Raw genomic sequence first — 25,651 nt, 5'->3', positions numbered from 1 at the left:
TGAACCTGGCGGTGTGAGTCCTGGGGGTCTCTGTACTTTCTTCCTGATGCAGCGAGAAGAGAGTATGGACGCTGATTTCTCCGTGCACAATAGTGGGAGGGATTTACCCGTGACCCGTGAGGGTGGAAGAAATGAAGATTTTAAAATCCAGCGATTTCGAAGCATAGGCTCCTCTTTTGCACCATTTATTTATTGTAACATTGTCTTGCACTGCACTGCGGCTGCTGAAGGGCGCATTTCACGGACGCTCGCGCCTCCGACCGGGGAAGACGGACAACCGGCCGCCCGCGGCTGGTGACGTCACAATGCGGAGAGCAGGACGGGAAGGAGAGGCCCGTGCGTGCGCAGGCGCGTCTGCTGCGGGACATGGCTATGGTCAGTCTCCAAGCAGTCTCAGCGCTGACCCGCCCGATTCCGAGTTTCAATCGCGGCCCTACAACAGGCAAGGTGGGGCCTGCTAGCAGGGGAGGCTTGTGAGGCGGATGGACGGTCACTCAGCTGGGGGCAGCTTCAGCGGGGTTGGGGAGGGAGGTGCAGAGTTGAGGCCTAGGGTTGGGGGGGGGGAGTATGGCGGGTGCGGAGTGGGGGTGGGGGCGAGACGGGGGGGGGGGGGGGGAGAGATTGGTTGGACAGGCCCCAGGCCCAGGTCTGGAGGAGGGATCTGGGGTACGTGTGGGGCGGGTGGGACTAGTGGACGGTGGGGGTGGAGTGGATATTCGGTATTCGTTATTGTTAACTGATAATTATCAATTGTTCCATTAAAAAATTGGAAGTGATTGTCGGAGGATTGATGTTTACAGAATATTTAAAAATTACTGGGGGTGCTGATAGTGAGGATGATATTGATGGTTACGACAATGGCCTGTGGATTTTAATTCTGTGAAGTGTGAGCCGATGTGTTTTGGGAGGACTAAAAATTCAAGATTGTTTAATGTCATTTCCAGTGCACGAGTGTAAAGGAGAAATAAATAATTGTTTCTGTGGTTCTGATGCAGCACAAAACACAGTAAGATAACACAATAATAGAAACAATAAATATAAATACATAGCTTATAATTAAAAATCTATAAATTACAGTAAAATATATATTGAAAGAATAATAAAATTGAATTAGTGCAAAAACAGAGCAAGAAAAGAAGAAAGTGAGCTATTGTCCATTTTCATTGGACAATTCTTTGTCCATTCAGAAATCTGATGCTAGAGTGTCAGCATTGGTGATGACATGAGCAGCTGGGAGAGCAAGCTGTGATGAAGATATTTGAAATCTGCAAAGGAATATATATAGGTTGAGCAAGAGGAAGTTAAATGTAGGGAAATGCATGCACTTCAGTAGAAGGAATTAAAGGTACATATTTTATCAATAGAGAACGATTGGCAAGGTTGTTTTGCAAGGAGTTGGCACGAATGGAGTTTGTTTTCTGTATGAACACGGTACACATCATGGATGCCAGCCTCCCTGCATTGAGTTATCCAGTATTAACATACCATAGAACATAGAAATCTACAGCACGTTACAGGTCCTTCAACCCACAATGTTGTGCTGACCAGGTAGCCTGCTCTAGAAACTGCTTAGAATTTCCCTACTGCATAGCCCTATATTTTTCTAAACTCCATTTACCTATCTAAGGTGCCCTTAAAAGACCCTATTGATTCTGCTTCCGCCGGCAGTGGCAGGGCATTCCACGCTCCCACTACTCTGTGTGAAAAACTTAAACCTGACATCCACTCGGTACCTATTTCCAAGCACCTTAAAACTATGCCCCCTCGTGTTAGCTATTTCATCCTCTGGCTATCCACACAATCAACGTCTTCATCATCTTATACAACTCTCATCCTCTGTTGCTCAAAGGAGAAAAGCCCAAGTTCACTCGACCTATTCTCATAGGGCATGCTCCCCAATCCAGGCAACATCCTTTAGATCTCTGCACTCTCTCTATAGTATCCACATCCTTCCTGTAGTGAGGTGACCCGAACTGAACACAGTACTCCAAGTAAGTTACTATGTTAAGTTATCCAATTGTCAGGCTAAGATATTTTTTAACATCTGCTTTATTTGTCAGTTGTGCTTAAAAATAATGTGTCATTTGTATCAACAACCAACACAATCTGAGGATTGTGCTGGAGGCAGCCCACAAGTATCACTATGCTTCTGGCACCAGTGATGCATGCCCACAAATTACTAGCCCAAATCCTTAGATCTTTTAGAATGTGAAAGGAAATCCATGTGGTCACGGGGAGATCGTACAATCTCCTTACAGACGGTGGTGGGAATTGAACCCTGAGCAGTGATTGCTGGCATTGTGCTAAACACTACTTTCTGGTTGAATGCAGTGTTTAATGGTATTCCCTGAATTCCCCAAGATAGTGGAGGGCTTTGTACATGCACCATTTTGGAGGTGATGTTGATGGTTGGTTGGGAATTCCTGGAATATGGCCTATGGTGATGTAGAAATAATCAGTTATTACCCCTCAGCCATCTGCACTGTTCATATGTTAATATAATTTTGAAAATTGTTAATGTAATTGTGAAATACCCTCTTATTAATTGCGTTAATGAATATAATCCATAATCCATAAATAATAAATGTACCACAAGCTTTACTTTGAAACACTTTAGAGCTTCAGTGTATTTATATTGTCAGTGTTTCAAGTTACAACTCTTATAAATTGTAACAGTAAACACAGAATGGAAGTCACTAGCTCATTGTCAATAACCCCTGGCTTACTGAACGCTGATGCCATCTAAGTTTAAAAGTTTATAAAATGTGAAATATTTTCTTTGTACTGTATTTCATTATACCCTTCAATTAATAATTAAAATTAAAGGTATGTGATTTTTCAATTTTCATTCTAAATTATCATAGTTTGCATATTACAGAAAAAATAATTAAAGTGCCCCTTGAATCTACCTTCTATCACTTTCAATGCATGCCCTCTGGTATTAGACACTTCTACTCTTGGATGCATACTCCCCATCTCTCATCTTATAAACCTCTATTAGGTCTCCCCTCGGCTTCTGCCACTCCAAAGAAAAAAATCCCAAGTTTGTCCAAACTCTCGTGATAGTGCATGCACTCTAAACCAGGCAGCATTTCAATAAACCTCTTTTGCATTCTCTCCTAAGCATCAACATCCTTCCTATAGTGAGGTAATCAGAACTGTACGCAATACTCTAGATGTGGCCTAACTAGTTTATAAAGTTGCAACACAGCCTCTTGACTTTTGAACTCACTGCCTCGACTAATAAAAACAAGAATTCCAGAAGCTGCCTTAACCACCTTATCAACCTTTGTAGCCATTTTCAAGGAGTTATGAACTTTGGCCATCAGTTATAGAATCAGTTGAACTTTCAAGGACTCTACAACTCAGGATCCAAGATCATGGATTATTTTGTCTGACTGTATTTTACTGTTACATGTGCCTTTTGCTGTGTATGACTGTTGGTGCTGTGTTTTGCCCCTTTGGCCCAGAGTAACACTTTTGTTTGGTATTCATTTATGGTTGAATGACATTAAACTTGAACTTTTGTTCTTTGCAATCTCACCATTACTGACATGGAACATCAGCCAGTCAAATATAACTGTTTAACACTTCACCTGAAAGTTAGTAAGAAGGTTGAGCATGAGTTTTGTGTAGTTAACACCCCTAGGTTGAGAATTACTTTTGGATAAACCTTTGACTGTGATGATGCAGTTACTCAAGACCATTACATCAGCCACCAATGAAGAGGTGAAATGTTTGATATGGGTTGGATTTTATATTTTAGTTGCCTACTGGAAGAGGTTTACCAGGATGCTGCCTGGATTAGAGGGCATGTGCTATAACAAGAGCTTAAATAAACTTGGGTTGTTTTCTCTGGAGGCTGAGGGGAGATCTGATAGAGGTTTATAACATTCTGTGGAGCATAGATAGAGTAGACAGAGAATATCATTTTACAAGAGTTGAAATGTCTAATAGCAGAGGCATGCAGCAGGTTCCTGGAATGCATTGCCTGGGGTGGTGGTAGAAGCAGAAACATTTGATACTTTTAAGATGCATTTAGATGGCCAGGTAAATGTAAGGAAATTGGAAGGACATTATATAGGCAGAAGAGATTTCTTGATCATTTTAAACTTTTAAAAAATTCATTTATTCTTTTCTAATATTTGTATATCTGTGCATTTGTAATGTGACATAACTTCCTTTGGGATCATTTGAATACTAATTGGGTCAGCACAACTTTATGGGCAGAAGGGCCTATTTCTGTCCTGTACTATTCTATGTACAGCAGATTTTTTACAGCTCAAGAGAAGTTGCTGTTTTAGTCAATACAGAAGACCTCTTTAAAACAAGTAATATATTATTAACAATGTCCTCTAGTTGGCTGTATGGTTTCTTCTTGCCTGTATGCAATACAAGTACAGGATCCAAGGGAAGTGTGTCAGTGCACTTACTTTCTCGGGAGATTGAGACCAAACGCTCTTAACAAACTTTTACGGATGTGCTGTTGAAAGTATCCTGACTGGTAAGGTAGTTCAAAGGCACAGGAACGTAAGAAGCTGAAGAGAGTTGTACTCGCAATCAGTCAGGATACTTTCAACAGCACATCTGTAAAAGTTTGTCAAGAGTGTTTGTCAAAGATCCCACCATCCATCTTCTTGCAGCTACCACTGGGCAGGAGTTATAGAAGCCTGAAGTCCCACACCACCAGGTTCAAGAACTTATTTCCCTTTTACTGTTTGGTTCCTTAAAACAACCCTAATCACTACAGTTTAGCAGCACTTTAATGTCTTGATCGCTTCAGAATCAGGTTTATTATGGTGTGAAATTTGTTCTGTGGCAGTAGAGCAGTGCATGTGTTAAAAATTACTGTAGGCTACAAACAGAAATATAAATAAGTAGTGCAAAAAGAGAGGGAAAATACTGAGGTGATGTTGAGGTACTGTTCAGAAATCTGATTCCAGAGGGGAAGGAATTGTTCCTGAATCGTTGAGTGTGTGTCTTCAGGCTCCTGTACTTTCTCCCTGATGATAGCAATGAGATGAGGGCATGTCCTGGGTGGTGGGAGTCCTTAGTGATGAAACTTAGTACTTGTACTTTAACTGTGATTTTTACTTTAACTGAGTGTTTTTGTTTTTAATTGTGTTTACTTATGACTTTGGAAAAAGTAAATGGTGACAGTAGTATAAAAATGAGTTTTATCTGTGGTCTGACCGTGATTTTTTTCCACCTTCCACTTATACCCTTGCTGCAGCCATCCCTTGAAGGTGACTCCAGTGTGACCTGGACTATTGGTTTGGAAGAATGCATTCTCTAGTCTTCTTCTGCGCGCAGAAAGTGATCTCAGACCATGTCTCGACTCGCAAAGCCCTGGACTACATACCTAATGAAATCTACCCGGTATTGTTCAAAGCAGCATTCCTGGACCTACGCACACTGGTGGTGCGCGACTTGGTACAGAGGTGGCCCTTCAGCGTCCTCAACTTCTCCACCATCCTGAGGAGCTGCAAGCACTGCGACCGCGATGTGATCCGGGAAAAGCCCAACAAGCAGTGCTTACAGGCAGTAATAATGGGAGTGAAGGACTATCTCACAAGTGAGTTACGACAGAGCAGAAGCCTTGGCAGCAGGTACTTGATTTTATTTATTTATGAAATTGGGCCACTGCTGGCAAAGCTGGTGTTTATCGCCTGTTTTTAGTAACCTTTAAACAGAGTGATCTGAGAACCTGTGTTGAGGGGGGTGGGGTGCGGGGAGGTTCAGAGTTGACCACAATGCTAAGGATCTGAAGCTGGATATAAGCAGACTGCATAAGGATAGTAAGGATCAGCCTCACCATCCCGAATGATTGCTTTTTATTCCCGTTTTATTTAACTTCAGCAACACTGACAAAATGCTGGAGGAACTCAGCAGGTCAGGCAGCATAAGACACCAGAATAAAAAAGTGCTGGGAGGGGAAGGAGGATAGCTAGAAGGTGAGAAGTGAAGCCAGGTAGATGGGACAGGTAAAGGGTTGGAGAGGAAGGAATCTGATAGGAGAGGAGAATGGACCATAGAGAAAAAGGAGGTAGAGCACCAGGGAGAGGTGACAGGCAGATGAGAAGAGGTAGGAAGCCAGAGTGAAGAATAGAATAAGAAGGAAAGGGAGGGAAAAAATTAAACAGAAAGAGGAGGAGGAGGCTATATTGAAAGCATCAGATACAGTGGACGACCCTAGCAGATTTGCAGGTGAAGTGTTGCCTCATTTGAAAGGACTATTTGGAGCCCTGAGTGGAGGTGAGGGAGGAAGTGAATGGAAAGGACATAGTTCCAGAAGGTATTGGAAAAGGGCCAATAACATCATGAAGGATCCCACCTACCCTGCTTATGGACTGTTCCTCCCACTCCCATCAGGGAGGAGGCTATGTAGCATCCACATCAGGACCACCAGACAAATTTTTTTTCCCCCCAAGCAGCAAGGCTGATCAACACCTCCACCCACTAACCTACCCCTCCACACACCCAACCACCACTATTTTATCATTTCCTGTACAGACACTCCTGTGTCTAATGTCACTTTATGGACATACTATCAATGTATATAAACTGTCTTATGTATATATTGTGTTGCATCAGATCTGGAATAACAATTATTGCATCTGCTTTATACTTGTGTACAAGAAATGACATTAACCAATCTTAAATCTGTATGTCTAGACTAGATTTCTGTGTTACTAAAGCAGGAATGTTATGATCTATTATTAATTTACACAAAGCAAAAATTATCTTTTTAAAAATCAAAACCATTTAGCTTGTTTCTCCAAGCAGGTGAACTATATAGAACATAGCATAGTATAGCACAGTACAGGCCCTTCAGCCCACAATGTTGTGCTGACCCTTAAACCCTGCCTCCCATATAACCCCCCACCTTAAATTCCTCCATATACCTGTTAGTGTAGTCCCTTAAATTTCAGTAGTGTATCTGCCTCCAACACTGACTCAGGCAGTGCATTCCATGCACCAACCACTTTCTAAGTTAAGAAACCATCCTTTAGTATACCCCTTGACTTTCCTCCCCTTACCTTAAAGCCATGTCCTCTTGTATTGAGCAGTGGTGTCCTGGGAAAGAGGTGTTGGCTGTCCACTCTATCTTTTCCTCTTAATATCTTGTATACTTCTATCATGTCTCTTCTCATCCTCCTTCTCTCCAAAGAGTAAAGGCCTAGCTCTTAATCACTGTTACCCGATCACCCATCCCTTTCCCTTCTATCATTTCCTAGACTGTGGCAGTGTAGGACCAGAGAGCACAGCTTCAGAATGGAGGGATGTCCATTTAGAACACCGATGATATGGAATTTCTTAGCCAGGGACTGATGAATCTGTGGAATTCATTGCCACGGACCACTGCGACAATGCTCCCTTGTTTTATGGTTTTCTATCCTGCCTTGCTATCAATGATCCCTGAGTTCAGGAGTTATTTAGTGAGGCCACTGACTAATGTTCATACAGCATGGAAACAGGCTCTTTGTCACAAATGGACAGTCTAACCAAGGTTCCCGCCTCAGCCAATCCCATCTGCCCTCCAAACCTCCTCTATCTACGTGTCTGTAAATGTTGTTAATGTGATCTAGGAATAATGGTGCATAGTTCTCTGAAGGTGGAATCTCATGTGGATAGGGTGGTGAAGGAAGCTTTTGGTATGCTGGCCTTTATAAATCAGAGCATTGAGTATAAGGGTTGGGATGTAATGTTAAAATTGAACAAGGCATTGGTAAGGCCGAATTTGGAGTATTGTGTACAGTTCTGGTCACCAAATTATAAGAAAGATATCAACAAATTAGACAAAAATCAACAACAAATCAACAACAAATTTGTTGATTTACTAGATTTACTAGAATGTTACCTGGGTTTCAGCACCTAGGTTACAGAGAAAGGTTGAACAAGTTAGGTCTTTATTCTTTGAAGCGTAGAAAGTTGAGGGGGGACTTGATAGAGGTATTAAAAATTATGAGGGGGATAGATAGAGTTGAAATGGATAGGCTTTCCATTGAGAGTAGGGGAGATGAGGACATGAGTTGAGAGTTGGGGGCAAAAGTTTAGGGGTAACACGAGGGAATTTCTTTACTCAGAGTGGTAGCTGTGTGGAACGAGCTTTCAGTAGAAGTGGTAGAGGCAGGTTTAATATTGTCACTTAAAGTAAAATTGGATAGGTATATAGACAGGAAAGGAATGGAGGGTATTGGGCTGAGTGCAGGTCGGTGGGACTAGGTGAGAGTAAGCGTTCGGCACGGACTAGAAGGGCCGAGATAGCCTGTTTCCGTGCTGTAATTGTTATATGGTTATTTGGTACCGACTAAACCACTTCAGCTGGCTGCTTGTCACAAGTGCTGGCCACCCTCTGGGTGAAAAGGTTGCCCCTCAGGTTTCTATTAAGTATCTCCCTCTCACTTTAAAATTTTGACCTCTGGTTCTTGAATGACTATTGCTGGGGGCACGGGGAAAGACTGTGTGCAGTCACACATCACTAAACTTACCTGCTGTTGAAATTTTCCCCTCCTTTCCTCTTCTTCAGTTCCCCACTAACCTCTTCTCTGCACTTGTCTATCACCTCCCTTTGCTGCCTCTGCTCCATCATTTTCTTGCATGATCCACTCTGAAATTAGATTCCTTCTCCAGTCCTTTGCCTTTTCAACCTTTCACCTCCCAGCTTCTTTCTTCATTCTTCCCTCCCCCACCTACCTGGCTTTACTTATCACCTTCTAAATTGTACTCCTTCCCCTACCCCTACCATAATCTGGCATCTTCCCCCTTCCTATCCAGGCCTGATGACGGGTCTCGGTCCAAAACATTGACTGTTTATTCCTCTGCGTACATGCTGCCTGACCTTCTGAGTTCCTCCATCATTTTGTGTGTGTTGTGCTGAAATTGCCTGAGAGTGTACATGAACTGTGAAGCCACCACATCTTTTCTCAGAAACCCCGATAATGGTGGATGAACAAGGGACCTTTACTCTCTGCTTACACATGAGGTGTCTTGGTTGAAATGACTTTTGCTGCCACAGTTCTGTGAACTTGTATCGTGGCAAGCAGCTTAATAGGACTATTAGCACTAGAAATAGTACAGACAAGTATAGACTTGGGTTGGAATTATGTTTTGACCTGCGCTCCCCTTGCAACCAGTCATGATGGAAGCAGATGAATTTTCAAGTATCAGTTGAATTGCAGTATGTTCCAAGTCCATGAGCAGAATTAGGCCATTCAGCCCATCAAGTCTGCTCTACATTTAATCATTCCTTATTTATCATCCCTCTCCAGCCTTCTCCTTGTAATCTTTGACACCCTTCTAATCAAGAACCTATCAACCTGTTCGTTAAATATACCCAACGAAAGGGCCTCCACAGCTGCTTGTGTCACTGAATTTCACAGATTCCTCTCCCTCTGGCTAAATCTCTGTTCTAAATGGACATCCTTGTATTCTGAGGGTGTGTCCTATGGTCTTTGACTTCCCCACTATAAGAAACATCCTTTTCATGTACACTCTATCTAGCTATTTCAATATTTGATATGTTTTAATGAGATCCTCTCTCAATCTTCTAAACAATGAATACAGGCCCAGAGACTTCAAACGCTCCTTATAGGTTAACCTTTTCATTCCGTTAACCTCTGGACCCATCCAATGCCAGCACATCCTTTCTCTTAGGTAAGGGTTCTGTTACTGGCCATGGTCAGGCCATTTTCTCTTTGCCTCTCATTCAGGCATAGTATGAGCTGCTATTGCTCCTTAACGCTCCCCCAGTCATGGTCTGATGTAAACGAATTCCCTCTTGTCTTGGTCATTGCCTAATGACTCAGCTGAAGTCCTCCAGCTTGACCATGCTGTTGTGGGGAAATGATGTGGGAAGGAGAGAAAGAAATGTAGAAGGTACCTAGCCCTGAAATTACAAGTGTGCGACCTAATGGGTTCAGCTGCTCTCACTTTCCAATGTGAGGAAGTTAATGGGTGGGGTGTAATATATCAAAAGTTCTGACTCTTTCTCCTAAAATAACTTACATATTTCTGAGTTTAATGTTGCATACATTCATTATTGATCTAAGGATGAAAGATTAGTTGTGTATGTGCAGATTCAGCAACCAGTGCAAACCAAGGATGTGTCTGTAAGTGTTCTGATGCCAGCATAGCATGCCCACAGTTTACTAACCCTAACCTGTACATCTTTGGACTGTGGGAGGTAACCGGAGCACCCGGAGGAAACCCACATGATCACAGGGAGAACGGACAAAGTCCTCACAGACAACAGCTGGATTGTTGTCCTGCAGAGTGGTTCGCTAACCACTACTGTACTGTCTCACCCTTGTTATCTCTGGCTCTCCAGGGTGACGCACTAGCATAGTGATTATTTATTGTATATTTGGCCAGAGTGTAGAAGCTGGTGTTGGGAGATGGGTGTGGTGGAGGGAGCTTAGGGTGTGTTGCTGAATTTAGGGGAGGAATTGTGGAGAGCAAAAGTGATGAGCTAGAATTGTTAATTTTATTTTTATTATCTTGCAGAAAAACAAAAGCATCAACGTCTCAGAAAGATTTCAAGCTTAGGTACAGCAAATGTTCTTAAAATCTGCACGAGAAAGAAGGCACAGAATGATTTTTGCATGCCTCGTTCCTGCCAGTTGTTTTTTTTATTGAGGAGATCCTTTGGTTCTTTGACTGGATACTCCATTCTCTGTATTCTGCCTGGGAGAGTCAAAGGTCCCGCTCTTTCCTATTGCAAGAGTCATAAAACCTTTGAATCCTCACTACAGGATTGTTCTAGACCCTCTCCTTCATCCCTGTATTCTCCAGAGTAGGCCTGTGGGAGAGTAACAGATATTACTTAAAATACCTTGCCCTCCATTTATTCCAGCAGGATCCTCTCAACCCTTTCCTCCATTTTCTCAACACCTAGGTCTCCATTCATCCCAGCTGGGCCCTCTCCTTCATTCCCTCAACACCTGGCCCTATCCATTCATCCCAGCTGCATTCTCTAGACACTCTCCTCCATTCCCATAATAACTGGACCATCCATTCATTCCAGCTGGACCCTCTAGACCAGGAATTCCCAACCTGTGCCCCACTGACCTTTTGCTTAATGGTATTGGCCTTGCTCTAGACCCATTCCTGCATCCCTGGATTCTCCAACATAGCCCTGTTGAAGAGTGACAGCCGTTCCCTCAATACCTGGGCCTCCGGTAAGCCTAGATGGAGAATTATGGTTCTTTCCCCCTGCTCCAACCCAAGAACCACTGTAAAGATAAATATGTGAGTTGTGGATCTGGATTGCTAGAGAGAGTTGGTGTTCGACACAAGGACCCTTGAAACCACTCTGCAAAAGAGACTTTTCTGCTTGGACAGTTTAATGGTGCGATAGATAGAGTTGCTCCCTCGTAGCGCTGTCAATCTGGGCTCAGTCCCACCTTCAAGTACTACCCCATGACGGTGTGGGTTTCTCTCCGTGCTCTGGTTTCCTCCCACATCCCAAGGATGTGCAGGTTGGGAGGTTAATTGGCCACTGTAAATTTCCCGTAATGTACAACTGACTGGTGCATTCTGGAGGAGTCGATCATAAAATAGGGAGTGGGGTTAAGGTGGGATTGATAGAGGAAATGGGTGTCTGATGGCCAGGGCTGATTCAGTGGGAAATGGGTGCCTGATGGGTCTGGGTATATTAGTTCGTTTTTATATAGAGTTACAGCATGGTAACAGTTCCTTCTGAGTTGACAAACCCATGCCACTCGATTACACCCATGGGAGCAATTGAACCCATGTCGCTGGTGTTGTTAGAGCCCTATGCTACTGTGCCACCCCATTATGTGCCTAACATCTCTTTCTCTGCAGCCACTTGGAAGGCTCAGGGGTCTTCGTTTTGCACACAGGCCTCCACACATCCTTGTGAGAGAGTGACACCACTTCTCCATCCCAATAGGGGTCAAGGAGAGAATTGTGATCCTTTCAGCACAGAAACAGGCCTTTTGGCCCATCTAGTCTGTGCTAAACTATTAATCTGCTTAGTTCATTTGACCTGCACCTGGACCCCAGTCCTCCATACCCCTCCCATCCATGTTCCTGTCCAAACTTCTCTTAAATGTTGAAATCAAACCCACATCCAGCACTTCTGTTGACACTCTCCCCTCCCCTAGAGGGAATAAATTCCCCATCTTGTTCCCCTTAAGTATTTCCCCTTCCATCTTTAACCTCTGACCTCTAGTTCTAGTCTCACCCAACCTCAGTGGAAAATGCCTGCTTGCATTTTCCCTATGTACACCCCTCACAATTGTGTTTATCTCCATGAAACTTACCCTTATTCTCCTACACTTCATTGAATGAAGAGTTAACCTATTCAACCTTTTCCTATAACTCAGGTCCTAAAAATCCTGGCAATATCCTTGTAAGTTTTCTCTGCACTCCTTCAATCTTATTGACACATCTTTCCTGTAGGTAGATGACCAAAACTGTGCACAATGACCTCACCATCTTATACAACTTCAACATCACATCACAACTCCTCTGCAATGTCATGCTTTGGGCTAGTGTACTTTGGTTGTTTCATGCCCCGTTAACCTTACCAACCTGTTTCAATTTGTGTCACTTATCTCCCTCTGCAATCACAAATGGATTGAAGAAAATGGGTCTAAAAGGATGAAATATTAAATACCTGGGAGTGGGGCATCATTGGTAAGGTCAATAAAATGATTGTAAGGGTGCACCCCGTGATGTATGACTGTTAAACGAGAGATGATCTCCATAGAACCCTTTAAAAATCTGACAGGACTGAATAGATTCAAGGAGGATGTTTCTAGTGATTGGTTAGTTGAGAAACGTTGGTCACTACCTTGGGACATGGAGTTTACCATTTATAAATAATACTAGCAGAGAAATTTTCACCCCTGAAGTTGCCTACCACAGAATGAGGTAGTTATACATGAGCCTTGAGGTTGTCATATAGTTGTAGATCTGATGCTTTTTCTTCAGATGTTGACTACATTTTCTACTTAAAGTTTGAGGCATTAATTAATAAGCAGAAGTTTGTAAAGGAACTTAATGCACTTTTGTTTACTAAAACTGCACAGAATATCCGCAGGAGCAGATTGTTCGACTAGTCTTTTTACACAATAGGAAGCTCCTACTTCATCCAACCACATCAGTATCCTCTTTAAGTTAAACTATTCTCCCTTGCCACTTCAATTTTTTTTAAAGTCCTCTTTAAATATATTTCTTTGATCATTATTTGTGTGTAATAATGGCACAAAAGACATTGCGTCTCTGTGAGCACCTTGTAGGCATCTGGATCTGCCACTTCTCTATTTTACCCATGGCCTTACACATTGTTTCTGCTTATACCTATCCATTCACACTTGAAAGTTACAATTGACTCTTTTCACTATTCTTATTGTCGCGGTTTGCTGATCGTGAAGTTCTAAACTCAGATGAAGACCTTAAGCCCTATTGATATAAATAACACAAGTTCTCACACTAAACCTTCAAGAGGACCACAACCTTATCATAGGGTTTGGGGGCTTGTGTGTTTCAATGACCCAAAGAGCTATGTTGGCTGGAATCAAGGCCTGGTGCTTTGGCTCTTGGTAGGGTTACCCATGTTAAACAGGTCAAAGAGTAAAGGCCAGACTAAGAGAGGTTACCAGTCTTCCAGGTTAAGGGGTTCAGCTCAGAGTTAACAGCCTTGACTGGTTAAACAAAATTGTTCCGGAAGCAGCAATGACAAATCCTTTTCTATATCTGTGTGTGTGTGTGTGTGTGTGTGTGTGTGTGTGTGTGTGTGTGTGTGTGTGTGTATGGACACACAGATGGAGGATCTTCATTGCTACCCTAAATACCAGTAGTGTAATGGGCAGTAAGTAAGTAGTACTCTCACTAAAGGGAGGTTATACCATAACTAGACAACCTTCAAAGACTCGTTTTCTTCCCTGTTTATTCTCCATGGTGAGTTTAGTTGCCAGGACCCACTATTCAATCCTTGGGTCCCTTCTCCCTACCAAGGAGAAGATACTTCCAGCTAACGAAGTACTTTAAATCACAGTTTGTTTATTTTCAGTGATACACATTTAAATCCACACATTGTTAAAATGTATTTAAAACTCAGAGGATTCTATCTTAAACATTTCCCAATTACAAACCATTTTCAAAGTACAAAGCATTTCTCAAACAAAGAATTAATGATTTCCAAAACAGTTACAGTGTAAAAACTAAAATGACCAAAAAGTTGTCCATTGCAGAAACCAAAGTTGGTGAAATAGATTCTAGTTCTATCAATTTTCTTGATGATCCTTACGCCATTCTAACTAAGCCTGAACGGATCTCTCTGTTCGTTTGCCACTTTTGTGACTTCACAAGTAGATGATATTTCTTGTCTTTGCCCATTGCTTTGACTCTATCCCCTGTACATTAATGTGAAAGGTTCCTTCTAGCTCACCCTCAAACTCATTGATCTTATAAACCTCTACCAATTTTTCCACTTGGTCTTTCCCACACTCAGTTTCTGTAACCTAACCTTTTAACTGAAGATCCTCATTCGGAACCCTCGCTGAAACCTTCTCAAGGAGTATTGACTTGAGTATTAGAGAATACCGATACTGAAGTACTATATAGAATACGTGGTCAGGGGTGGTGGTTGAGGCAGATACATTAGGGGCATCTAAGAGACACTTGGTCACATGGATGAAAGAAAACTGGATGACTACTTGGAAGTGGGATGCTGGATTCATCGTAGAGTAGGTTAAAGGGTCAGCATAATATTGTGGGCCGAATGGCCCATAATGTGCTGTGATATTTTGTGGATTCACTGCCCTGACCCACTGCTGCTCTCTGTGGCTGGAGCATCCTCCCTTATTCCAGAATTTTCCATTTGCCTTGCTTTTCAAGTTCTATGTACTCAGCAGATGAGGCATCAGATAAATGGTCACTGACCTGAAATGTGAATTTGATTTTTCTCTCTCTACAGACACTGCCCGACTTGCTGAGTATCTTCATTCCTTTGTTTTTATTTCATATTGTTAACATCTGCATTTCTTTTTCATTCCAGTAGATTAAGATGCTGTAATTGGTTTACAAAAACTCAGTATAATCTTCCCTTGCACTTTCGAAGACCAGGAGCTTGTATGCTTGACTAACTTTTCAAAAGACTATAAGACCATACGACATAGCAGCAGAATTAGACCATCTGGCTCATCGAATATGCTCCACCATTTTATCATAGCTGATCCTTTCTTCCTCTCCTCTGAACCCTTTCCAATGCCAGCACATCTTTTCTTCAATGAGGAGCCCAAAGTTTTTCACAGTACTCAAGGTGAGGCCTCACCAGTGCCTTATGAAGCCTCAGCATCACATCCCTGCTCTTGCATTCTAGACCTCTTGAAATGAATGCTAACATTGCATTTGCCTTCCTCATCTGCAAGTTAACCTTTAAGGTGTTCTGCACAGGGACTCCCAAGTCCCTTTGCATCTCAGATTTTTGAATTTTCTCAGTTTAAAAAATAGTCTGTGGATTTATTTCTATCACCAAAGTTGCATGACCATGCATTTTCCAACAGTATATTTCATTTGCCACTTTCTTGCCCATTTTCTTAATCTATTTGTCCTTTAGCAGCCTACCTGTTTCCTCAACACTACCTGCCCCTCTAACAATCTTTGTATCCTCTGCAAACTTTGCAACAAAGCCATCTATTCTATCAACTAAATCATTGGTATACAGCATAAAAAGAAGCAGTCCCAACACCGACCCCTGTGGAATGCCACTAGTCACTGGCAGCCAACCAGAAAAGGATCCTTTTAATTTCACTTGCTCCCACCTACCAATCAGCCAATGCTCTAACCATGCCAGTAACTTTGCTGTAATATCCTGGGCTCTTGGTAAGCAGCTTCATGTGTGGCACCTTGTCAAAGGCCTTCTGAAAGTCCAAATATATAACATCCACTGCATCCCCTTTATCTATCCTACTTGTAATCTCCTCAAAGAATTCCAACAGGTTCGTCAGGCAAGATTTTCCCTGAAGGAAACCATGATAACTTTTCCCTATCATGTCACATCTTTCTACTGATTTGATGCCATTCTTTTCCAGCAGAGCCACACCACCCCCTCTGCCTACCTTCCTATCCCTCTGATACAATGTGTAACCTTGGATAATATTCAGCTCCCAACTACAACCATCCTTCAGCCACGATTCAGTGATGGCCACAACATCGTACCTGGTAATCTGTAATAGTGCATCAAGATCATCCACCTTATTTCTTATTCTCTGTGCTGTGAGATATAACACAAAGTACAGTATTTTACCCATTTTGATTCTGCATCCCTAATGCAGTTAGTCAAATTGCAGGCTGCAATTTTACCCTTTCATCTACCTGCCCTGCCTGACAGTCTGACTGCATGCTATCTTTGTTTTCTTACCATCTATCCTATCCTGAGTCCCCTCACTCCGGTTTCCGCCCCCTGCCAAATTAGTTTAAATCCTCATCAACAGCTCTAACAAACCTGCTTGTGAGAATATTGGCCCCCTTCGGGCTCAGGTGGCAACCCTGTACTTTTGTACAAGTCTTGCAATCCCCCAGAAGAGATCCCAGTGTTCTAAAAGCCTGAAGCTCTGCCCCTGCACCAGCTTCTCAGTCATGCATTTATCTACCAAAATCATCTTGTTTCTAATCTCACTCGCACATGGCACAGGCAGCAATTCAAAAATTACAACCCTGGAGATCCTGCTTTTCAGCTTTCTGCCTAGCTGTCTAAATTCTCTTTTCAGGACCTTCTTTGCTTTTCCTTCCTATGTCATTGATAGCAATATGTACCAAGACATTTGGCTGCTCTTCCTCCCCCTCCAAAATGATGTGGGCGTGATCAGAGATGCCCCGACCCTGGCACCTGGGAGGCAACATACCATCCGGGTATCTTGTTCACATCCACAGAATCTCCTGTCTGCTCCCCTGATGGAATGGTGAGGCAGGCTTGATGGGCCGAATGTTCTAATTCTACTCCTAGGCCTTATGGTCTTGTACCCCCCTATGTTAATCCTCACATACATCTATGGTGTTGTCAGCAAATTTTGACCTTTGCCCTTCATGTCCATAGCCAAGTAAAAACAATGCTGCAGTAACGGCTATCGCCTTCCAGTTTACCATCATTTTCTTTCAGATTTCGGGGGAAATCTTTTCATTAACATTGTCACAACCCCTTGTATACCATGGGGTTAAATTGTGATAGCCAGCCTTTGGTGTAGAATTTTGTCAAATGTTTTCTGGATATTGAGACTTCATTTACTACATTCCCTTTGCCTTTCTCTCACTTCAGGAAGATAATGCCTTTAGTGCAATGCCTTTGTGCTGGCTGTCCATTATACTGTTGAAACTTTCCACACTTTCATCAGATTTCAGAATAGTCCATAAACCCATGAACACTACCTTGTTAGTTCAAGTTACCACAGGCAGATCATTGGGTATATTTAAGGCAGAGGTTTATAGATTATTCAGGGCATGAAGGGATATGGGGAGAAGGCAGGAGATTTTGGCTGAGAGGGATATGGGGAGAAGGCAGGAGATTTTGGCTGAGAGGGAAAATGGATCAGCCATGATGAAATGATGGAGCAGACTCGATGGGCTAAATTATCTAATTCTCATGGTCTAAGTTCAAGTTTAATTGTCATTCAACCTACACATGTATACAGTTAAACAAAACATCCTTCCTCTGGGTTGAAAATGCAAAGCATAGTCCATACAGAGTAACACAGCATCCAGCATGTATAGCTACGATAACTCATACAATCACAAGAAGTTCCTGAGTGGCAAGGCCTGAAGGTTGATGGTGCATGTGATGATGTCCTGGAGCCACGTTTCTGCAGGAACAAGCATCAGACTGTTTTGCGTTGGGTCAGCCACAGATGAAGGCAATCCAGTTTGTTTTCTGGGAGCAAACACTGCAACGCAGCACTAATGAAGTGCTAGTGCCCAACCTAGCATGGATTCCAGCACACCCACCACACACCTGTTCTCTCCCTCACCAGTCCGCAGATCACTGCAGGCTCGTTCTTGCCAACAACATCCATGCACCATCTATCTGCAGGACACGTTACTCAGAGACTAGGCCTCTACTTCCTGTGTGTGTCTATTTTTACTGCTGTCTTATATGTTGTATGTATCTTGTACTGTGTGTGACTGTTAGTACTGTATTTGCACTTTGGCCCTGGAGGAATACTGTTTTGTTTGGCTGTATTCATGGGTACTCATATATGATTGAATGACAATTCAACTTGAAGGAGCCTTTAACTGTTTATGTCTTACAAACTTAAGTGCAGAATATCATTTTCTCGTGCTCATTCGTAGAGTGTGATTATGACTAATTTGATGAATTGCTACAATAGGGTTATGTTGAGCCTTAACTTAAGTCTCATGGCTTTCGTCCTTAATCCACAGGAAACATCGATCGCTCCGTGTTGTGGATCTCACTGGTCTGCAAGATGACGGGGACAAGCAAGTTGCAGATAGCATCGGACAGTGGTCCCGAACAGTGGCTCTGGCTAAAGCCTGCATTGAAGTATCCCGGACTAGCAGGAGGGATGAATTAAGTTCATCTAAACGGAGGAAGGGGAGGAGTGGGGCTCCTTTGGAAGGTGCATGTGAAAATCCGATCTGTGTGGAGATACATGCCAATCTCTTTGTCACAAGTAACTCTTATGGGACAGTGAAGGATGCACTGCAGGTGGGGAAGACCTCACCCTTGTGTCTGAAATGTCGTGACCTTCGAGCGGAAGAATTATCTGCCAAGAAAACCATCAGTATCTTGGAGCTTTTGGACACCGTGGTTCTCAGGAAGATTGAGCTACGCTATAACAATCTTGGTCTTTGCTGTCTGAGTACAGTCTTCCCTTCCTTGCCCATGTTTGAGAATCTGATCAGTCTGAAGCTCCCCTACAGTAATATTGACGTAAGAAACATGACTCCAGAAATAGAGGAATCCTTCCAAAGCATGGTTTCCGTGTTCAGTCAGCTGCCTAATGTGAAGGAGTTAAATTTGGCATCCTGCAGACTGTCAGGAAGAATCAGTGAGCTGCTGAGGTAATATTTGATGTTGTTTCCTCCCACTTCCTTATATTGAGTGCCTCTGGTTGACCACGGTAACCACATTAAATGTAACAGTGGCGTCACAGTGGAGCGATAACATTACGGCTTAGGGCATCAGTTCAATCCCGGTGTTCTTTGTAAGGAGACTCTGTCCTCCTCGTGAAATGCATCAGTTTTCTCTGGGTGCTCCAGTTTCCTCCCGCATTCTAAAGACATACTGGGTAGGTAGATTGGTCATTCTAAATTGTTGCATGATTAAGTTAGGGTTAAATTGGGGTTGCTGGGTTTATGCCCTGTATCTCCAAATGAAATAAATAAATCATAATTTTTCTAATAAAGAACAGGGCTCTCTAATGAGGCAACTACAACTGCACCTTATAGTGGATAATAATGAATAGAATTCAAGAATTTGTAGGTGGGAGCTCCTTTTTCCAAATCAACTCAACAGTGAAGACACACAGAATGCTGGTGGAATTCAGCAAGTCAGGCAGCATCTATGGTAGTGAATAAACAGTCAACGTTTCGAGCTGAGACCCTTCATCGGGACTGGAAAAGAAGGGGAAAGATGCCAGAATAAAATCTAGGGGAATGGGACGGAGGTCTAGCTAGAAGGTAGTAGGTGAAGCTAGGTCTGGAGAAGAAATCTATTAACAGGAGAGTGGACAATGAGAGAAAGGGCAGAGCACCAGAGGGAGGTGATAGGTGAGAAGAAGAGATAAGAGGCCAGAGTGGGAATAGACGAAGGGGGAAGGAGAAAAAATTACCAGGAGAAGTCATTGTTCATGCTATCAGGTTGGAGGCTACCCAGATGGAATATGAGGTGTTGCTCCTCCATCCTGAGAGCAGCTTCAACGTGGCAACAAAGGAGTTGGAATGCGAATCACATTAAAATTGGCCACTGGGAAATTCTGCTTTTGGTGGATGGAGCAGAACAAAGCAGTCCCCAATTTACCTTGGGTCTTACCAATGTAAAGGAGGCTCCATCAGGAGCACCAGATACAATATGAAACCCCAGCAGATTTACAGGTAGAGTGTTGCCTTGCCTGTAAGGAATGTTTGAGGTTGTGAATGGAGGTCAATAAGCAGGTGAAGCATTTTGGCCACTTGCAGAGTTGAGTGCCAGTAAGGAGATTTGTGAGGAGGGACGAATGGACGAGGGAATCATGGAGGGAGTGATCCTTGCAAAAAGCAGAGAGAAGTGGGGGGTAAAGATATGCTTGGTGGTAGGGTCCCTTTGGAGATGGTGGAAGTTGTAGAGAACAATATGTTGAATGCAGAGTCTCATGGGGTGGTAGGAAAGTACTAGAGGAACTCTATCACTGTTAATTAAGGCCGTGGGAAGATGGTCTGAGCGCAGATGTCTGGAAAATGGGGAAGAGGTGCAGGTGAGGGCAGCATCAATGGTGAAGGAAGAGAAACCCCATTCTTTGAAGAATGAGGACATATCTAATGTCCTGGAAAGGAAAGCTTCATCCTAGGAACCATTGCAGCAGAGATGAAGGAACAGGGAAAAGGGAATAGCATTTTTACAGGAAATGGTGAGTAGAGGTATAGTCAAGATAGCCGTGGAAATTGGTATAATTGGTATAATAAAACATTATTACATTTCTCGTTTCTTCCACGAGTTTCCCTATTTAGTTTTCAGAATGAGTTTTGGATGGAAAAGCTTCTAGGTTGAGTGTGCTAGGGATTTTCTTTTTGGAGCAAAAAGATAGAGGTGGCTTGATAGAGGTGTACAAGATGATAGGCAGTGATAGAGTGGACAGCCAGAGACTTTATCTCAGGGAAGCATTGCCTTAATACAAGAGGCTAAGTCTTAAGATGATTGGAAGTAAGTATCGGTGGGGTGTCAGAGGCTGAGTTTTTTAGAGTGGTAGATGCTTGGAATGTGCTGGTAGGTGTGGTAGTAGAGATAGATACATTAAGCACATTTAAGAGACTTGCAGATAGGCACTCTTAGAAAAGTGGAGTGCTATGTGGCAGAGAAGCTTTATATTAATCTTGGAGTAGTGTAAAGGCCAGCATAACATTGTGGGATGAAGGTCCTGTACTATTCTGTAATGTTCTATGTTCTAAATAGCTTGGTGATAAAGGCCCTTAATCTTGACTGACACATTGGTGAATTGGAGTGTACTCAGGATTTGTGATATGCACCAGCTGCTCCCATACAACCCTGGTTGGGTGGGAGAGACCTCTAGGCAGATGCTAGACCTTGCAGAAGGGTGACCTGCAGGCTAATGGAGGGAAGGACCCCTTACACCTCCTTTGGTAGAGATGGACCTCCACCCTGCCACCCAAGAGTGAACTCTGTCATTATCCTTCTTCAGATATGAAAATATCTTGGCTTTTAATAAAGATGAGATGTCGTCGTTTTGGTCTGAGACCCTTCATTGGGACCTATGTTGCATTGTTTTGTTTTTCCTCATGACAGTAACTTTGCAAAGGAACTAGTTTGGAGAGACTTTCGTACACTGTCACCTTGTATGTTCTGCTTGAAAAGGTAGAGAAGTAGATGCAATAACAACCTAGAAGGAGGATCAGTATTTGAAAGAAAAATTTGCAGGTACAAAGAAAACAGGGGAAAGATCAAATCAGCAGTAAAAATTTAGACCATCAGACAAAGGAGCAGAATTGGGCCATTCAGCCCATTGAGTCTGTTCCGCCATTCCATCATGGCTGATTTATTATCCCTCTCCACCCCTACTCTGCCTACTCCCTGTATCCTTTGACACCGGTACTAATCAAAAACCCATCAACTTAAATACACCAACGACTTAGCCTCCACAGCTGTGTGTGCGATGAATTCCACAGACTGAATGGCTAAAGAAATTACTTCACATCTCTGTTCTAAATGGATGTCCCTCTATTCTCAGGCTGTGCCCTCTAGGCCTAGATTTCCCCCATTATAGGAAACATTTTTGTTTGAAATTTACTTCCAGCTATTGTTTGATTTGCATATGGTGCAGAATTATTGTCTCATATTAATTGTATTGGTGAAATTGAAATGATTTGGTGCAAATAGTGTTTTGCAGAAGCCATTGGAAAGCTTGGAGCTGCCCTACTGCTTCCTCCTTCCAGCAGATGCAACCTATCTGGCCAACAGCCATCATGCCCCTTTCCTGAGAAAGCTGGATTTGAGTGGCAACAACTTGTCTGATGTTCTCCTGGGCCCTTTTTGCCAGATTTTGCAGCAGGCCTCTAACTCACTGGTGTACCTGGATATCATGGAGTGCAGGGTGATGGACCAGCAGCTCACCTCTTTCCTGCCCGCCCTCAAGCACTGCTCTCAGCTTCAGTACCTGAGCTGTTTTTGCAACCCAATCTCCAGTCAGGGCCTCAAGACGTTGCTGCATACTGCCGTGCAGTTGCCATCTCTTAAAATTGTCGTGCACCCTATCCCGGTTGACTGCTATGAAGAAGGACTTCCTTGGCCACCATCTACATATGACCTTATTGACTACAGTATTGATCAACAGAAGCTCAGTAGGGTCGATGCAGAGCTGAACGAGATACGTTTAAAGGCAGTGAGGACAGATATCGTAACCACAGTTGAGCTATACAATGACTTCTCACTCGACATGTTGCAATTGTACTGAAGCAAACCCATCTTCATTTTTAACAACTGGAACAGCTTGTATTAAATGCGTTTGAGACAATGCCATTTACATGAATATTTATATATTCACAGATGTCTGCTTAAAGTTTTAAAAAAATAATCTCATTGACACCTTTTAAAGGAGTTCGTAAAGTTGAACTAACTTACTTAATGCCTTCCCCAGCTTAGCCTGCACGTAATGCTTGACGCTAAAGTATCTTGTTTTTCACTCCCCATCTAGATGGGCTATTAAGTAGTGGGTTTGGCTCAAAGATGTGAAGTGCCTACTACAGGAGTAGGCATCATGTTGAAGTCCAAACGAGAGCACTGACATGTTTTGTAAGATGGGGAAGTGTAGCATGTTTTTAAACAGATCTCTTTGCAGTGAATTTCCTCTCGAGCTGATTGAGCAAGAAATATGCCTGTTTCTGTCATTTTGGATAGATGTGGAAGTGATTAAATTTGTGTTTCCAACATTCCAGGGGTTCCCAACCTGGGGTCCACGGACCCCTTGCTCAATGATTATGATCTGTGGTATCATAAAAGATTGGGAACCCCTGCTTGACATCTCCGGGTCAATATTTTGCAGAACATCTGAACAATCTGTGCATTTTGAGATACTAAAAGTGTAAAAAAAAATCTCAAATGTCCACAGTGGTTCACCAGCTCGGAGAAGAAGCTTACTGGTGCCCCTAATCCATTTTTCGATTTGCTGCACAACTATTTACAACTGAAGCTGCTAAACTGTTGCTGACAACCTGTTTGTTCTTCGCCCAGTTAGAGGAATCAGCTGGATGTTAAGTAGCAGCTTGCTATTTGCCTCCCTGACTTGCATGTCAGGTAAGACAGCTGGGGTGCAATATCCATGATCAACTGTGACCAACGGAGGGCCTCAGGTATTTTGAGGAGAATAATGAGAAGAGCCTCTTTATTAGGTGCTTTGATAAACCGTGCATTTCTGCCCGGTGAATTTTATGTTCTGGTGACAGTTGGCCTTGTTGCTGACAAATGCTTTTAAGTAGCTAGTGCTACGGTTGATCCTTGTTCATCTCAAGAGGTACTGAGTTGTAATTATTTAGGGGAAGAGTCATTGCATCTGCTCAGAGTGGAATATGTCAGTATTTCCTAGTGGTAGTGGTAGTAGTGTGGAATGTTTAGAACAGAGGTTGGCCTCCAGTGACAACACAATGCTCTGCCTTGCAGCTGGTTCATGCAGTTTACAGAAGGAGGTAGCAACTGGGATTTCCGAGACCCCAATCCAACCTGGAATTTACTCAGTTGGAAGTTCTGGACACAAAGTTTTAAATACAAACACAGTTTCAGAGAAAGTAGTGAGGCCCAGAAGGAATATAGAAATTCTGTAATCAGCTGTGGAATCCTGGCAGGGTATTTTAACTGTTGACTATTCATCCATTTAAAAAAAATTAGCCAGACTACTCAACTGAGACTTATTCTAACATAAAGAGCTAATACTATTTCTTCATCACCAGGGCTCTGGGTTGGTGTTTACTATTCTTCAACAGTTGAATGCAAAGTTCATCAAATGGGTCAGATTTGCAGGTTAAATACATGCTCTTGCATCTACTCAGAAGGGCATGAGAACTGGGTCACAATTGCCCAGAAATAAAGCCACTGCTCTTTCTTTGAAAGTCGGTTAAAGGTGACATAGCCACCCAAATCATCCCATGGTTTAAAAGAAGACCTGAAGCAAGGATGACGTTCTGCCACTTGAATGTCAAGCACCATTGGGGAAGTACTTAATCCCCCACCTTGGATGTCAAAGTAAGCTGATGCTGGAATATGTTGGAAATGTTCAGGAGCAAACATGGCAAGAGAAACAGCTGACGTTTCAAATGTTGTCATTGTGACTTTACCTGTTACCCCGTCCCTGCATCTCACTTGCTAAACTGTATCCCCCAACTTTTCCAGGGCTTTGATCTGAAATGTTAGATGCTATGTGACCTTCTGTGATTTTCCAGCAGTTTGTAATTTTATATTAGCTGTAGAATAAAACCCACTGTAGTGGTGAACCATCTGAATTAGAATCTTGAATTTAATGGGGAGGTTCATGTTGTAAGTGAAAATAAAAAATATGGATGCTGGAAATCTGAAATAAAAACAGAAGAGTTGTAAAGACTTTTGGATAGGTACATGGAGCTTAGAAAAATAGAAGGCTATGAGGAAGTCTAGTAATATATAAGGTGGGGACATGTTTGGCACTGCATTGTGGGCCGAAGGGCCTGTTTTGTGCTGTAGGTTTTCTGTCTTTGACCTGAAACTTCAGCCCTGTTCCACTGATGGGACCAGACCTACTGAGTATTTCTAGCATCTGCTGTTTTTATTTCAGATTAATCATCTTGTTTGCATATAGTGCATGTTTCTGTTTAAATGGGCCAAAAGCATTTAGCTGTATAAAGAAATGTGTGTTAGATTTGAGCCCTTTTCCTTAAGTGTCCTTGTCCATTCATGTTGTACCACTTCAGAAATGTATCTATTAAAAATGAACTTTTATTCTGTTTTGTTATTTAATTTTTATTTTTATTCCATTTAGTTATTGTACTAGAAATTCTGATTTGGTGGTGTATTACTGCTGGTTATTATTGAGGAATCAGTAATTTTACACACGGCAAGAAAGACCTGATCACCGTGATACATTAAATCAACTGAGAATAATTGCCAGTTTTGAATAGAATTCGTTCATTACTGCATATTCTGAGTAATCTCTGCACCAGCTGATCAAGGTATCACCTTATTCTCATATTTTAGATCTTTTTCTTTCATTCAGTGCTTCAGTGTAAATGTACTGGTGGTAAATTTCCTTTTTTTTTGCCTTTGTGTTTTTCTTGCATTATATGGCTTATAGAGCTAAGTACTAGGGAAACACTCTCCTTGCTATGGCCAGGAAGAAGAGGGGTGAGATTATGGATGTGATAGATAAAAAATAAATATTATTCTGTGAAAACTAGAAACGTTTTGAAAAGTGGAGGGCTTTGTGAGAGGGAA

The 25,651-nt window shown here is 42.5% G+C and overlaps 1 protein-coding gene across 3 annotated transcripts; it reads left to right on the top strand.

The window, feature by feature from the left end:
- Nucleotides 1–317: 317 nt before the first annotated feature.
- LOC132395297 (leucine-rich repeat-containing protein 14-like) lies at nt 318–25,159 on the top strand. 3 transcript variants are annotated; one of them, XM_059971679.1, is made up of 5 exons: nt 318–447; nt 5,234–5,609; nt 10,507–10,548; nt 18,406–19,047; nt 22,076–25,159. In XM_059971679.1, the coding sequence occupies exons 2-5, from the start codon at nt 5,284–5,286 to the stop codon at nt 22,647–22,649; spliced, it is 1,584 nt and encodes a 527-aa protein (XP_059827662.1). In that variant the 5' UTR covers nt 318–447; nt 5,234–5,283; the 3' UTR covers nt 22,650–25,159. The 3 variants fall into 3 exon arrangements, with proteins under 3 accessions (XP_059827662.1, XP_059827664.1, XP_059827663.1); XM_059971680.1 differs by having other exon boundaries at nt 321–442; XM_059971681.1 differs by lacking the exon at nt 10,507–10,548.
- The last annotated feature ends 492 nt before the right edge of the window (nt 25,160–25,651 follow it).

The sequence above is a fragment of the Hypanus sabinus genome, chromosome 6 (genome assembly GCF_030144855.1).
Source record: "Hypanus sabinus isolate sHypSab1 chromosome 6, sHypSab1.hap1, whole genome shotgun sequence".
NCBI lineage: Eukaryota > Metazoa > Chordata > Chondrichthyes > Myliobatiformes > Dasyatidae > Hypanus > Hypanus sabinus.
The sequence above is the reverse complement of the archived record's forward strand: the minus strand, read 5'-3'. Positions and strand labels throughout refer to the sequence as shown.